At 39.8% G+C, this 13,546-nt stretch overlaps 1 protein-coding gene across 1 annotated transcript in view; it reads right to left on the bottom strand.

Annotated features, from left to right (window-relative positions):
• Nucleotides 1-3,169: 3,169 nt before the first annotated feature.
• sema3h (sema domain, immunoglobulin domain (Ig), short basic domain, secreted, (semaphorin) 3H) overlaps nucleotides 3,170-13,546 on the bottom strand; it is a 62,311-nt gene continuing 51,934 nt past the window's right edge. Inside the window, exons 10-18 of the mRNA XM_028014460.1 lie at nucleotides 10,330-10,474; nucleotides 10,018-10,107; nucleotides 9,615-9,744; nucleotides 9,439-9,527; nucleotides 9,139-9,180; nucleotides 8,533-8,687; nucleotides 7,728-7,789; nucleotides 6,751-6,893; nucleotides 3,170-6,363 (exon numbers count right to left, since the gene is read on the bottom strand). Coding sequence (XP_027870261.1) covers nucleotides 5,896-6,363; nucleotides 6,751-6,893; nucleotides 7,728-7,789; nucleotides 8,533-8,687; nucleotides 9,139-9,180; nucleotides 9,439-9,527; nucleotides 9,615-9,744; nucleotides 10,018-10,107; nucleotides 10,330-10,474 — 1,324 coding nt within the window. The 3' untranslated portion in view covers nucleotides 3,170-5,895. The remainder of the gene's footprint in view (nucleotides 6,364-6,750; nucleotides 6,894-7,727; nucleotides 7,790-8,532; nucleotides 8,688-9,138; nucleotides 9,181-9,438; nucleotides 9,528-9,614; nucleotides 9,745-10,017; nucleotides 10,108-10,329; nucleotides 10,475-13,546) is intronic.

Here is a 13,546-nt window from a genome sequence, read left to right as displayed (position 1 = left end):
TGTATTCATATAGGGATTTATGAGGACAACCGGGGCTGAAAACAAATGCAACCCACCTTTTTATATTTTTTGTAAAAATGTTGGAAAGTAGTGGAAATAAGTTCCTTCCACTTTATACTTTACTGTTACTGTTTACCATGTGCTGCCATGTGTTGTTTGTTTGCATAAAGTCACCAAAATACATCATAGGCTGTGATTGCAACCAGACAAAATGTGTAAAGTTTCAACACATACTTTTCCAAGGCATTGTTGCAAAAAGAAAATCAAAGTCTCTAAATATAAAATGAGACATGTCTGTTCCAGCTCCAGAGAAGCAGCTCTGGAAAATTACATGAGACGGGTGCTGGCACGGAGACGTAAATAGACCATGACAGAGTGAAACACAGAAGGTCCTTGTGATGACTGAGGAGCCGCCCTGCAGCATGTCTTCAAGAGAAACATTGAATGTTTAGAACGAGTGAACAAGGGAACGTCATAGAAGCTCCTCGTCTTACTTGAGTGCTGCTTGGATCAGACAAAACCTCCGACGAGCTCAAACAGGCTAAGGTCAGGCACAAACCTGTTCATAGTTCTGGACCTGATGCTCCTTCAGAATGGCTGGCCAGTGATTCTGGATGGCATCAGACTTCAACTTGCTGTACAGCAGGGACTAAGTGCACAGTCCAGGTGGACACCTGTGTTGAGGTGCAGTGTGGATTAGGTGTCGTGTCCGATCGGTACCACCTGATGTCTGCCTGTCAAGGAGTTGGGATTAAGTTGAAACATTGAGATGCAGAACGGAAGAGGAAAAATTGACATACAACCTTTTCACTCAGTAAAACACATTATATAAATTACCTACGCACAGATGGATGTTTGAAGTTAATTATGATGATTTTCCACTTAGTTAATGTAAACATGACATCTAAAATTAAAATTTATACCAATAAAATTATAGAAACAGAAATGTAGGCTTAATGAAACACTTGCTTAAAGGTTGATATTTTCAAAAGTTACCTTTAATTTGACAAATGAGGCTTATGTAATTTATTTCATATGACTGCATGACAAGAAAAGTTTAACTATTTTCAATGAACAAAGTTCACATATTTTTCTGACCAAAGTATGATAGTACAGGCTTTGAGACAAAAGCTATTTGATCATCTGCAGTTGTGTTTGTAATTTCGTCACACTGTAGAAGGGCAAAGGAAGCAGGTACAGAAGACGATTCAAGGCCTTGAACTATGTCCTCAACACACAATAGCGATCTTGATTTTTCACTTTTGAGTTTATGTTGTTTTAACAGTTTACCACTACCAATAACAAAGCATGAAGTAAGTTGATTTAATTTGAAACAGAGTGTTAGATTCACATTCCTAAGCACACAGTCTGTGTCTCCACAACTTGCCCTCCTTTCCCCTTCCAAACATGTGCTTGTGAGTAACTCACCGCTGCTGGGTACTTTAATGTGGGTGCAGCTGAGAAGGTTCAAACCAGGAAGCCAAAAGCCAAGCCCACATTAGGTATCTGCACTCTCTCTCCCCTGGTTATTTTTTTTTTCTAAAGCAACAGAAGTGTCTCCCATTTGTTGCTAAGTTCCCAATTTGGCAAATTTACTGGCTTAGCCTGTGAACTGAGCTGCTTACACTCAGAACCCACAAATGTCAAACAGACGCTAAAGCCCACACAGAGATGTTCTGTGCAGAATTGCAAACTTGAAGAGGAAAAACGTAGAGGACTCCCGTTTGATTTATACCGGGCTATAATACAGGTTTAGCTCCATGCTTGGTATATTCACGAGAAATGATACTGAACATGTACGCAGTGCTGTTATTACTAGACTTCACCATGTACAATGCCTCGCATAAATATCCCTTCAACTTTTCTACACAGTGTAATGTTACAACCACATTACACTGTGGTAATGTAATGGAAGTCTTAATGCATTTAATTGTGCATTACATGCATTAAATCTTAATGCATTTAATTGTGGAGGACCTCTAAAGCAGCAACAAACAAAGCTTTGGTTATTTTATTTAGCACAGTTCAATTTATAATCCAAAGACGGAAAGGGCAGAGTTCTCCGAACCTACCAAGACGTGGCCGTCGATCTAACATGTATAGTTACTTTTTGAGGATTTGCAGAGATCCACAGGGTCTATGTTGACAGGAGAACTATTGGTTACAGTTAGAGCAACAACTTCATGGCTCAGATCAAAACATATGCACGTGTTAAACAGGCATAGTCAAAGTCTTGCTTAAAATCCAATTGATAATCTGTCGCGAGATCTGTCATAAGATTGTTCAATCTGTAATAGACTTCTTTCTATTAAATTTAAGAAAATTATGTAAATTTATGTTATTAAAGCTAAAGTTTAATCAGTAATACTTTTATAACAAATTTATGTCAGATCATGATTTCTTGGTTAATGACAAGTTGTCATAACGAAGACATTTTGAATAACGTCAACTTTGTATTAAAATGTCATGATTTACCGAATGACACTTTATGACAACAGTCATAAATATTCATGAAGACTTACTCATGTTTATGACAGGTGTTATTCACATCCCGTCAAAGTGTTAACGAAACTTGCATGTACAAAATGTGCAAAGTTGCAATTGTGGCAAAAAAAAAGAAATGGTTCTATAAAAGGTTGAAAACCATGTAATATTTTCAACACCTTGTGTTGGTCAGTCACATAAAATCCTATTTAAATCCATTAGTTTGTGGTTGTAACATGAGAAAGTCACTAAAGACTAATGTACTTGTGTCCATTTTAAATGTAATGAAGCAAAACAGAAAAACATTACATTATTTCATCACTGGTGACTGAATATGAAAACTATGGCATCTGCAACATCTAATTACAAGAAAACTAAACTGAAAATATTAACTTATAGTATTATGATACTTATTCATGTATTATGCTATTTGTGGATTTGTTACATTTTCAAAAAATGTTTTACTTTCTCAATATATTGTTACATTGTTGACTCAAAATCTATATTACTGGCAAGGTACTACACTATTACATCACTGATTCCACAGACCTTCAATGTAATGATTTATTTTTATTGCTTCAGACAGAAAATGTTCATTTCCAACGCAGTTTACCATAAGCAGCACCGGTCTGAGCTTTTAGTTTAAGTCAGTAATATGTATATATTAAAGACACAGACAAAGACAATGTTTTAAATACTTCTTTAGTTCTTGCTGCCTCAACTTGAAACAGATCAACTTTTAAATACCAAGAGATTGGGAAGGTTTCCCTAAGACGTTATCAAAATAATACAAATAAAGACGCAGCTGGAAGGTATTTAAACAGGGGAAATGGTAACAACTGGACACCAGATATACATATAAAAGCAAGCAAAGATGTTCACATGTAAAAAAAGAAATACAGTGGGGGCTTTATGGCTTGGTGGTGAGCTTTTACTAACCAGGATGCTTTACTCAAAGTCAGACTAATAAATACAAGAAAGAATAAAATCAAACAGGTGATGGAAGAAGCTCTGTTTAACATGTAGCACATAATAAGTCACATTTCACTGTTTTGAAAAGTCACTGTCATCTGACGAGACAAAGTCCAGCAGAAAATATTCCCGTCGAGCCCTGCCTCCAGCATTCAGGTAGCACAGCTGAAACGTCTTCATCACACACTGAGCCTTTTTCACCACTTGCAGTAAGACGACATTATAGGCTGGAGCTGCAGAACCAGCTGTCACACAAAGTCACCTGCAGTCTGACGGTTGAGAAACATGCATGTTATGTACAGAGTCCTCTGCCTGTTAGGGCCTCGTCAGCTTGTGTTTTCTTGGTTTTTTTTTTTGTTTGTTTTTTTTATTTGATCAAACACAAGTGGAAAATCTTTTGAAAGCATATTTTACAAAGCTCAACATACTGAGAAGAAACACAGTTCAAATTACAGAACAGTTAAATGTCATCTTTAAATGATAAAGAGTTCAAAACCGTGCAGGTCTCATCCGATTTGAACACCAAACGATAAACCAAGCAGTGAATGTTCTGTTTATGACCCCTGTTGAAGCCATTCAAACCACATTCACATCTGCATGGAAAACCCTTTATTTCTTATTACTTTTTTAAAATTTCAACAGATTCTCCAGATCTATGCAAATATGCGGATTCCAAGCTAAAAGTAGAATTGTACTTGTTTTGTTTTGTTCACTCTGTCCCCCACATGGCACAAAATTAGCAGCAGGACTGCTTCTGAACCTGGGTTAACGTCACAGCGCCAAGCACTGCGGCAAACACAATGGCAACCTCTTTTTGTAGTGGTTGGCACAGCTGCAGCACGCCGCACCGACGTCCTGGGAAAGTCAACCATCGAAAGATTGTTGCACTCTTCTCTGCTTTTCATCTCAGTGGTCACAGTACATAATCTTAAGGTGGAACCGCTCCTTTCTGAACAAACTAACAAACGTCTCGCTGTTGATGAATAGTTTGTGAATCTACTGCGGTTGATTGTTGTCAACCTGTTGTTTTTTTTTATAGAACAGCTGTCTTATTTATTCCCAATTGAAAGCTAGTTTAATTTGTTTCTGGACATTATTACCGTGTTAAGTTTCTGTCCGGAAAGTTTTGAATGTCTTTAATTAGCAATCACTGCTGATTAGGGTCGGTTCGCTTTCAAAGAATACCAAAATGTTCAAAAGCTACAATTCAAAAACCACAGAAAGGCCAGAGCCTGTTCATGAGATGCCAGGGGAAGTGTAGTAGATGCCCCTCCCCCACATGTTGCTGCACATTGCTGGTCAAAGTTGACTGTTTGGAAATATTTCAGGCCATGGTGTGTAAAACTAAAGAAGCGCCACCCATTGCTCCTATTAAGGTAGCACTGCTTCAGAAGTTCACACACAGCTCTGAACTACAATTAACACTTGAATACTACTGCTAAATTTAACATGTGTTTATTCCATATTTCTGTTCAAATATGTGCAACAAAATAATTGATAAATGTTATCATTACATTATTATAACTGTAATAATTATTGCTTAATAATAATGTAGCAGCAGCAAGAATAGTTGTGGCTTTTCTGCTGTAATTTGATCGTGTCATTTTATTTACATTTTTGGCCCAATTTTCATCTGACTGTTGATTATTTCTCCATTTGATGCCTTGGTAACAACATCCAAGTTCTTTTCAGCACAGTCTACATGCGTTTTCCCTTGTTTTGGTTTGACCCGTTCCATCGCTGCAAAACAAGTTGCTGTATTCCTAATGATCCCCAATTCTCAATCATCACAAGCGGGGCAACGGTCCAAAACTGGGCACAAAACACATTAAGAAAATTCTTCCTCCAACCCAAATTTCTTTCCACTCTCCTACTCGTTTTGCTCTTCTGAAAGATGACTGAGACAACAGGAAGCTTATTTTTGCCTGTTAAGTTAGTAACTGGATATGCATTTGGTAATTAAGTGGGAAGAACATACAAAGCTCAAAGGTTTTCCTTTAGGCTCAACATCCTTTCAGTAGGGCAACATGTGTTTAAAATGTTAAATTTTAGCTTGTGGAAAAATGCTTCCTCAACCTGAAAAATATCCACTTAAATGTCCTCATCACAGCACAGAGTGATCTGGCTGTGCTGTTCGTTCTTCATTCGGCATGCTAAGCAACTTAAGCTAATCTACTTTTGCACGTTTATTCACAAAGTCATTTGTGCGAGCAAAGCGGTCCGCCGCTGTCCAAGCCGTCCTGTACAAAGTTCAGATGATTATGTGGAGTTTGACTACTTGCCACTAAGATGAGAGGATGCCGTTTTCATTTTAGATAAGTGCATGCGCATGACGTAGTCTCTGTACATACAGTATGAGTGGGTCCTAAAGTATAAGTTAAGTGTGTGCATGTTAGGGTTACACAAAGTGTGTGTGTCTCAGTCAGTGATGTTGTGCGCTCAGGCGCTCCTCGGTGCCCTCTGTTGAGGCTTGCTCCTGCTCTTCCGTCCCACGGCGCGTCCTCCCCCTCCTCCTCCTTCATCTCCTCCTCTTCCTCCACCGTGCTTGTGCTTCTCAGCCCTCTCTTTCTCCTTATGTGGCGGAATCATGAAGTCCCCGCGACGGCGCTGGCTGCGCGGCGGACGGTAACCCAGGGCCTTGCAGTGCTCGCCCAGGTTTCCGGGGTGAATCAGGGCCATCACATCCTCGTACCAGGGCTGGGTTCCTGCGCTCTGATAGGACGAACCAGCCCAGGAGGAGAGGACGCGATTGGCAGACGGGCTCCAGACAGCGAGGCGGACGGTGACTGCGGTCCAGTGATAGCCGTGCTCCTCCACCTGGCAGTGGTAGACGCCACCGTGAGAGAGCTCAGCTCGCCGAATCAGGACGCCGCGCTCTATCACCACCAGCTGGTCACCTGTCATCACCTGGACGGATATTAACGCCATTAACATAATTAATTTTATTGTATCAACTCAGTTTGATTATATTTAATTAATTGTAATTTAAGCCAATTAATTCAATTAATACCATTTTAATTTCATCTTAATGAACTTAATTTAATTTCTATTCAACCTCAGCTTCATTGTATTCACATTTTTTCAGCTGACTTAATTTCATTTTGATTCAATTGTATTTTTTTGACAATTTAATCCAATTCTAATCGATGGATTAATAAGCTTATTTATACAGCTTTAACTCACAACAAAATGACAAGTCAATTATTGATATCAATGTTTAAATTTGAAAGTAACGCGAACATAAGATGCTTTAACGGTGTTAGATTTGACTGTGTTATGGTAAAATGTGTCTACCTGGTTTAGTTCGGCGCTATTCTCTCCAGCTTGTTTGTACCAGGTAACGGCAGCGTGTCTGGACCGAGGCAGACACTCCAGGTAGGTGCTGTTACCCTCGGCAACCATCATGACCCTCTGCTCCGCCTCCACCTGCAGCCCAGCTGAATTAAACCAACAAAACACAGTAACTCATTAAACATGGCTTTGTTGCTGGTAAAGCTTCAGCTCTGCTCCGTTTCTGTGTTTATTTTCTCCCTTGAAGTTATTTGTTTACAAAGGACAGATTTACGTTTTTGGTAAAGATGTGTAAAAAACTTAAGTAGATATATCAATCCTTTACTGCAATAACATAATCTCACACTGAGGAACCCTACTAATTTAATTTCAGTAGATTTATTTTGTGAGAGAGTAATTTAACCTGTTCAGATATAGTTTTTAACCAAATCACTGGTGCACAGCCTTTCATATCTCTAGCAATTTCTTTAAATCAAGTTCAGCTGAATCTTTTTAATAATTTATATTTAACTTTTCAAAGATTTGAATTACTTGTAATTAGTAATCTATGACTTCCTGTTTCCATTGGCTGAAAATATGACACAGAAGCCATGTTCTTCTAGCCACAGCCAACTGACTGTCCTTGTTTTGACATCACAGAATGAGGTGCATATTATATATATATGTATATATATATATATATATGCTAAAATAAGAACCTTTACATCACTAAAACACCCCCTAAGAAGCTGTATGGGTCGCTTCATATTTACTGCAGCTTAGAACATTTTCTCATCTCTAAATCCAAACAGAGGGAGTTAAGAAAGGTATTATAGACTAAGAAATTTAAGTTAAACTTGAATTCTGTAGCTTTCCACAGGCCACATACACTCTGTTGTTATTATATATGTAATTCAAACCATGTTGGACTGTAAAGTATTCATACATAATGAGCAGTTGGACACTTCACACTTGGTGAAATCGTTGGATTTGCTCCTCACCTCCCTGTCGGACGCACTGAGTTAGTGGATCCTCCTCCTCCCCTAAATGACGAGCATTTCTCCTGCAGACAAACAAATATAACGGTTAGTTGCAGGGATGTATGCTGATAGACACTAGGTGGTGCTAGACATCCTGCCCCTTTTTCTCTTTAGAAAAAAAGTGCCCTTTTAAAATGTGGGAGTGTGTTTTTGACAGCATATAGTGTGTAGCCCAAGGTAGCATTCTGGATTACCAGTGCCCTATATTTCTATAATTTTGCCAAACAACATAATTTCCATAATTTTGACCTTTTTTCCTCTTGAGCACCCTGCCCTCCAACAAGTCTGTGTACTCCACTGGTTAGTTGTTTTTAGCTCTACCAGAGAAAAGGCTCAGAGTGATGACATTGATTTGCAAATGCTGGTTACTATGTAAATTTTGTCCTGATGATGGCACTAGAGAGAAGGTCATGTAGTGCTTCAATCTGATAGAAGTGAATCAATCTGCTCATGCAATCACTGGGGGAAAAGGTTAGATTAGAATATCCCCAATAAACATGAAAAAAAAAAACTGGTAGACGTTTTGTAAAGGGGCCACAGTGTTATTCATCTGGAAAAAATGCATAAAGCCTAAACAGAGAAATCCGAGTTTAGATGTGATCAACTTTTAAACTATCAACAGATGTGCTTCTAATTTCAATCTAGATGACTGACTGGAGATTGCATCGCCCACATTTAACTGAGAGGGAAGACATTTAGCTACACTATAATCACGTTAGCTGTTGTTTGGATTTTTAAAATAATGTGCTCTTTCTTTCATCCCTACCGGCGCACGGTGGGCATATATGGACTGCAGGCATGTCCGTCCCAGGTGCAGTACGGATCCCGGGCCAAGCAGCATTCCGCGCAGGCCTGGCCGTACAGTTCACACTGGTACAGGGCCAGCTGAGACACACCCTCCCTGGAGCCCACAAACAGCCACTGTGGAAGACGAGAGAGGTGACAGATAGAAACAGATTGAGGAGAAAACAGTAGAATGGAGGATCATTAAGGGGAACAGCAGAAAGAGGCAGAAATCCAGTTCAAATGATGAACAAAAAGACAATATTCATCTCATTTAATGATGTGCAACACACTGAACTCATGATGTTTGTGTATAGGAGCAAAAAATGTGTTAACGCTTGTTTTTTATATATGTGTGTGGGCGTGTGCACACAAGTCTGTGTGTACAGTGTGGTATCACTTCATTATGCCACTGACTGAGGTGAGGTAACCATAGCAACTGGTGGTGAAGATGTCCTGGGAGACGCAAGGTGGAAAGATGAGTGATAAGTGTGACGCTGAGCATGCAGGGGTGTGTGTAGGGGTGTGTGTGCGTGAGTCAGGGAGTTTATAAGTTTGGCAGTGACTTTCTGTCTCGTTCATTTTGTACCTTTTTCTTTGACAACGCCATCGCCGTCACGGGTGATTTGTGCTGCGAGTAGAAAGAAACATGCTTAGTGTCTAAAGAAGCAAATAGCAACATTATAGATCAATATTAAATAGTTTTTATGAAACTCAAACCTAAGAAATGTAAAAAAAAAAATAAAAATGCACAATGAAATAACCTCCTTGAGGTAATGGGTCGGAAAACATTATGCAGATTAATCAAATTACAAGATTTATATCTAAAATAATCTGAAATTAAGCTGAAATATGCCATTTTCTTTATTTCTTTAATATTTTGTTGTACCTGAAAAACCTGCAGCTGCTCCAGAGTGACCTCCTGACTCTGACCATGCTCTCTTGGCAGATGGATAGCCTTTAGCACAAGTCCTGAATCTGACAAAACAAAGAGCAAATAATAATATTTAACATAAAAAGCAGGACCGGGTTTAAAATGAGCCAGCCGCTCCCTCTGCTCTCTACCTGTGCCGATGAACAGGACGTCATACGTGCCGTCCACAGCCTCCACCCGGTCCACCAGCAGCTTGCTAAACTTGTAGTGAACACCCACTCTCACCAACAGTGGGCGCTCTCCCAGAGGCAGCACATGTTCCTGAAACAAAGGTCATTATGTTTACAAAACTGATCATATTAAATATAAAGTGTTAAAATTGCCATTTTTCAGCCAGCTTTGTAAATCAGCCAAAATACGATGGAAAATTCATGTCATCAAAGATGAGGCGGTGAAAGCCGATTTAATTTAATTTCTTAATTTTATTTAGACCAAAATAGAGAGGGGGGAAAAAATGACTGGGCCCTGCGTTAAACAGGGCAGAGTCTTATTACATTAAATGGGTTTAATTTAATAATGTTAAGGAGGATGGACCTGCAGCAGCGGATGAGTCCTGCTGAAGAAAATTACGTCGTCAGGATATTCTCTGGTTGAGCTGTAGCTTCCATAAGTGCTGCTGGGACACTGTCAGTGAGAAACAGAAAAAAAATGCATCGCTATTTATGCACTGCATTAGCCTTAAAACGACATGTAGACATTATTTTTTTTAGACACTATGCAGCTTTTTTATTTGGGCAATAAGTGAAAGTGAAAGCTAAAATCTGAGGGCATCGTCTTGTGTGCTTGTTTTAATCATTTTCAACTAAAATCATGCATCAAGTCAGACGGTTGGGAGTTGTAGCTTACAGTTCCCGGCCGTGGATAAGGCACTTTTCCTGTGAACTCGGCCCATTTGTACTGGGGCCCCTCTTTATGCAGAAAGTTGCCCTTAAAGGCTCGAACCACGTCCTCCATTCGATAAACGCACACCGCCGAACCGTTCAGGATGTCACTGAAAACAAAGCAGGAGAAGAGCTGTCAGGTAATCCTGCCCACCTATTATTATCCTTCCACCAGCAGCAATAATAACAGCATCACTTCAGTCAGAAAGTGATGTAAGGCACTGGTAATAAAGTCTACATATGCTCATCTTCTTATTTTGGACTTTTAATGATGCACTTGAACTTTTCATTTACTGCACTGGCACTTTATAACAACAGGAAATGAGTGAAGCATCATGTCTCCCTGACTGAAGCAGAACAACGCAGATGTTGTGTTTGCTTGGAAGTTAAAAGGAAGATGATTTCATTGTCTTCCTTCTTCAAGTCGTGGAAGAAAACCGCATGCTGTTATGTAAAATGTAATAAATATTTTAACATGCAAACATAAGGAGGACTGTTACATGTGGAGTTGTTACGATCAAAATATTTTTTTATTGGATAGGGATTTCAGGAACCACAGGAATTTGTACTTTTGGTTTTAATGTATGGTCAAAATTGTACATACAGACATAAATATGTACATAAATCGAAATAAATGTCCCTTTGGAAGTTGCATCTCTGCTAGTTGCTGACCGTAGCCATCCTTAAGCCTGTGGCACACATCTGGCTGGAGACCGAATTATTCTTCACAACACAGTTGAGAACGCTCTTTTAAATTAATTGGATTCTGGAACCTTTAAGTTCAGGGCATGCATTTCCAGAACGGAAGGCGTCAGTGCTTTCCAGAAGCGAAATGTTAGCCTGATCTGTCCATTCTGGAACCAGATTTGATGTGTTTGGGATCACTTCCCTGTTGGAAAACCCAGATGTGACCAAGCTTCAGCCGTCTACCCCGGCGGCGGAGTGTCTCCTTGTACTGGACCATGAAGCAATCAATGTGTGCAGTAATTGTGAGCTTCCACAAAAATATCTGGGAGGACATTTTCAGTCATGGATTGGGACTGCTGGTTAGAAAATTATTAGAGAAGAAGGGAAGAATTTCAGTGTTCTTACTTTTTAATTCACCCATCTTTGTAATAGGAAAGTACAACAGGAAGAAAATGAAACCCTCCACCATGCTTAACAATGAACACATTGCTCTGAAGTTCGAACGCCTCACCTGGACTCCTTTCTCTAGGGGCAAACAGCTACATTTTCACATTTGATATTTATCTGGAAGAACTGGTTCTAGTGTAGATAGTTAGCTGCCAGAGTTCCAATTGTTTTATTTTTCTAGTCGGTGACATTTGAGTCCATAGACATGTGAAACCTGTACCACTCAGAGCAATGCCTTTAAGCTTTGAGGCTTTCAGTTTATGGTAGACTTGAGCCTTGTTGATTTATGGATTGTTCTCTTTTCATCAGAGGGTGACAGTTTGGGCCAAATGGTTGAAACTCCTATTCAGCACAGGGTTTTATCAGAACAATAATCCTAAACACGTACCAAAACTGGTTTTGGAATGGTGAAGGCAGGGTGGCATTACGCTTTTGAAAAACTCTGACCTCAGTTATACCAAAAAAAGCGTGGCCCAACGCTCAACAGCTGGGTTTGTGCCAGGAAACCAACCAAGTTGACTCCACTGATTCTAAATAGAAGAATATCCAGCAGGACATATGCTAGAAACCCCTGGGTGGCCACAAAATACATTCAAATTGCAACTTTCTAAGGGGCACTTACCCACTGTATGTATAATTTTGACCCTGTGAGGATTACAGGAAAGTCCTAATGAAATTATTTTGCTTTTTTAATTATCTGGAGTTGTTTAAAACCTCATTCTACCATGAAAAAGAATGGTTCAGTAAATTATTAAGAGCCCAAAATCAATGTGAGTGTTTTGTCTGCAGTGTTTATTACAAACATGTGACTGGCACTGGAAATGAAAAGCAGCATCTCATTGTGGCTTTTCTTTAACTTTTACTGACCTCTCCTTGCCAGCAGTCAAAGTATTGAAATGTGCTCCCTTTGAGATTTTTACCGCAAAACATACCAACAACTGTAGCTACCATCGTCAGTTCTGGAAAGGATTCTTATAAACGCTTGTTTAAGTAAAAAAAATAAAATAAAATCCACTGAAATAGAAACAGGATAGACAGAAAAGCCACATTTAGATGACTCAGATTGGTTTCTCTTGGTTCATTTGGGTGACACATATGCAGCATGTATGCTCTGACGCTCCGCTGAAGGAATCCTCCTTTCATTCCTCTCTGTGGCCAGCCTGTTGTTCACTCTGACACATCACAAAGCCCGAAAATCACAACTATAAAACCACTTAACTCCTTTAAAACCAAATTCACTCCTCAGGCTCATAAATTTATGGAAAACCTGGCATTCATAGTTAAAACAGACTATTTTTGCGGAATTTTACAAGAGTATTTACAATAGTTTTTCTGAAATAAAAAGATACTTTTCTATAAAATCTCCTTTTCAAAAGTTATTCCAAAGTAGGTGTGCCTTCAAAAGGGAAAAAAAATACAGAAGACTGATTCAGTGTTCATTCTCAACCCTATCCTAAAGTCAGAGAGAGTGAGCAACCATGACTTTGCTGCAGGGAGGAGTTTCCATTCAGAAGGAGTGACCCCTCTTCACCCACTCTTCTGTGGTTGCGACCCCACCCTGCGCGATGCTTTGGATTTCTGTCCATTCCCTGCTAAGATTCCAGATACTTTCCAAATCCCCCAGAAACAGGCCAACACCCTGCTCCGCCGTGCCAAATGCAGTCATGCTTCTGCTGCTACTGTAGAGCTCTGGGGTTTAGCTCAGGAACGCTGTTAACTCTGGGAGTGTGTGGTGCCAGCAGCGATGTGGAGAAAATGAGGAAATCCAGGCTGTCTTAGTTGGCCATGAGGGTGCTCATTTTCCTCTCTCTTTTACTAACTTTTTCCTAAACCGCTCTTTCAGATGCCGCCTGCTCTTTGGGTTCTTTATTTGTTGATTTGGCAGCTGCCTCCGCCTCTACGAGTCTGTTTCTTTTAGACATCGGCCATTTTCTTTCTCTGTCTGCCAGCAGTTACAGCTGCAGGTGTTTTGGGCGACGCCTCTGCCACTTTGCTGATCCTTCTCATGAACAACTCGAGCTCAGTCGGGTTGGAAAGAGAAGAATTGA

The sequence above is a fragment of the Xiphophorus couchianus genome, chromosome 1 (genome assembly GCF_001444195.1).
Source record: "Xiphophorus couchianus chromosome 1, X_couchianus-1.0, whole genome shotgun sequence".
NCBI lineage: Eukaryota > Metazoa > Chordata > Actinopteri > Cyprinodontiformes > Poeciliidae > Xiphophorus > Xiphophorus couchianus.
Note: the sequence above shows the minus strand (reverse complement) of the source record. Positions and strands in the feature narration are given on the sequence as shown.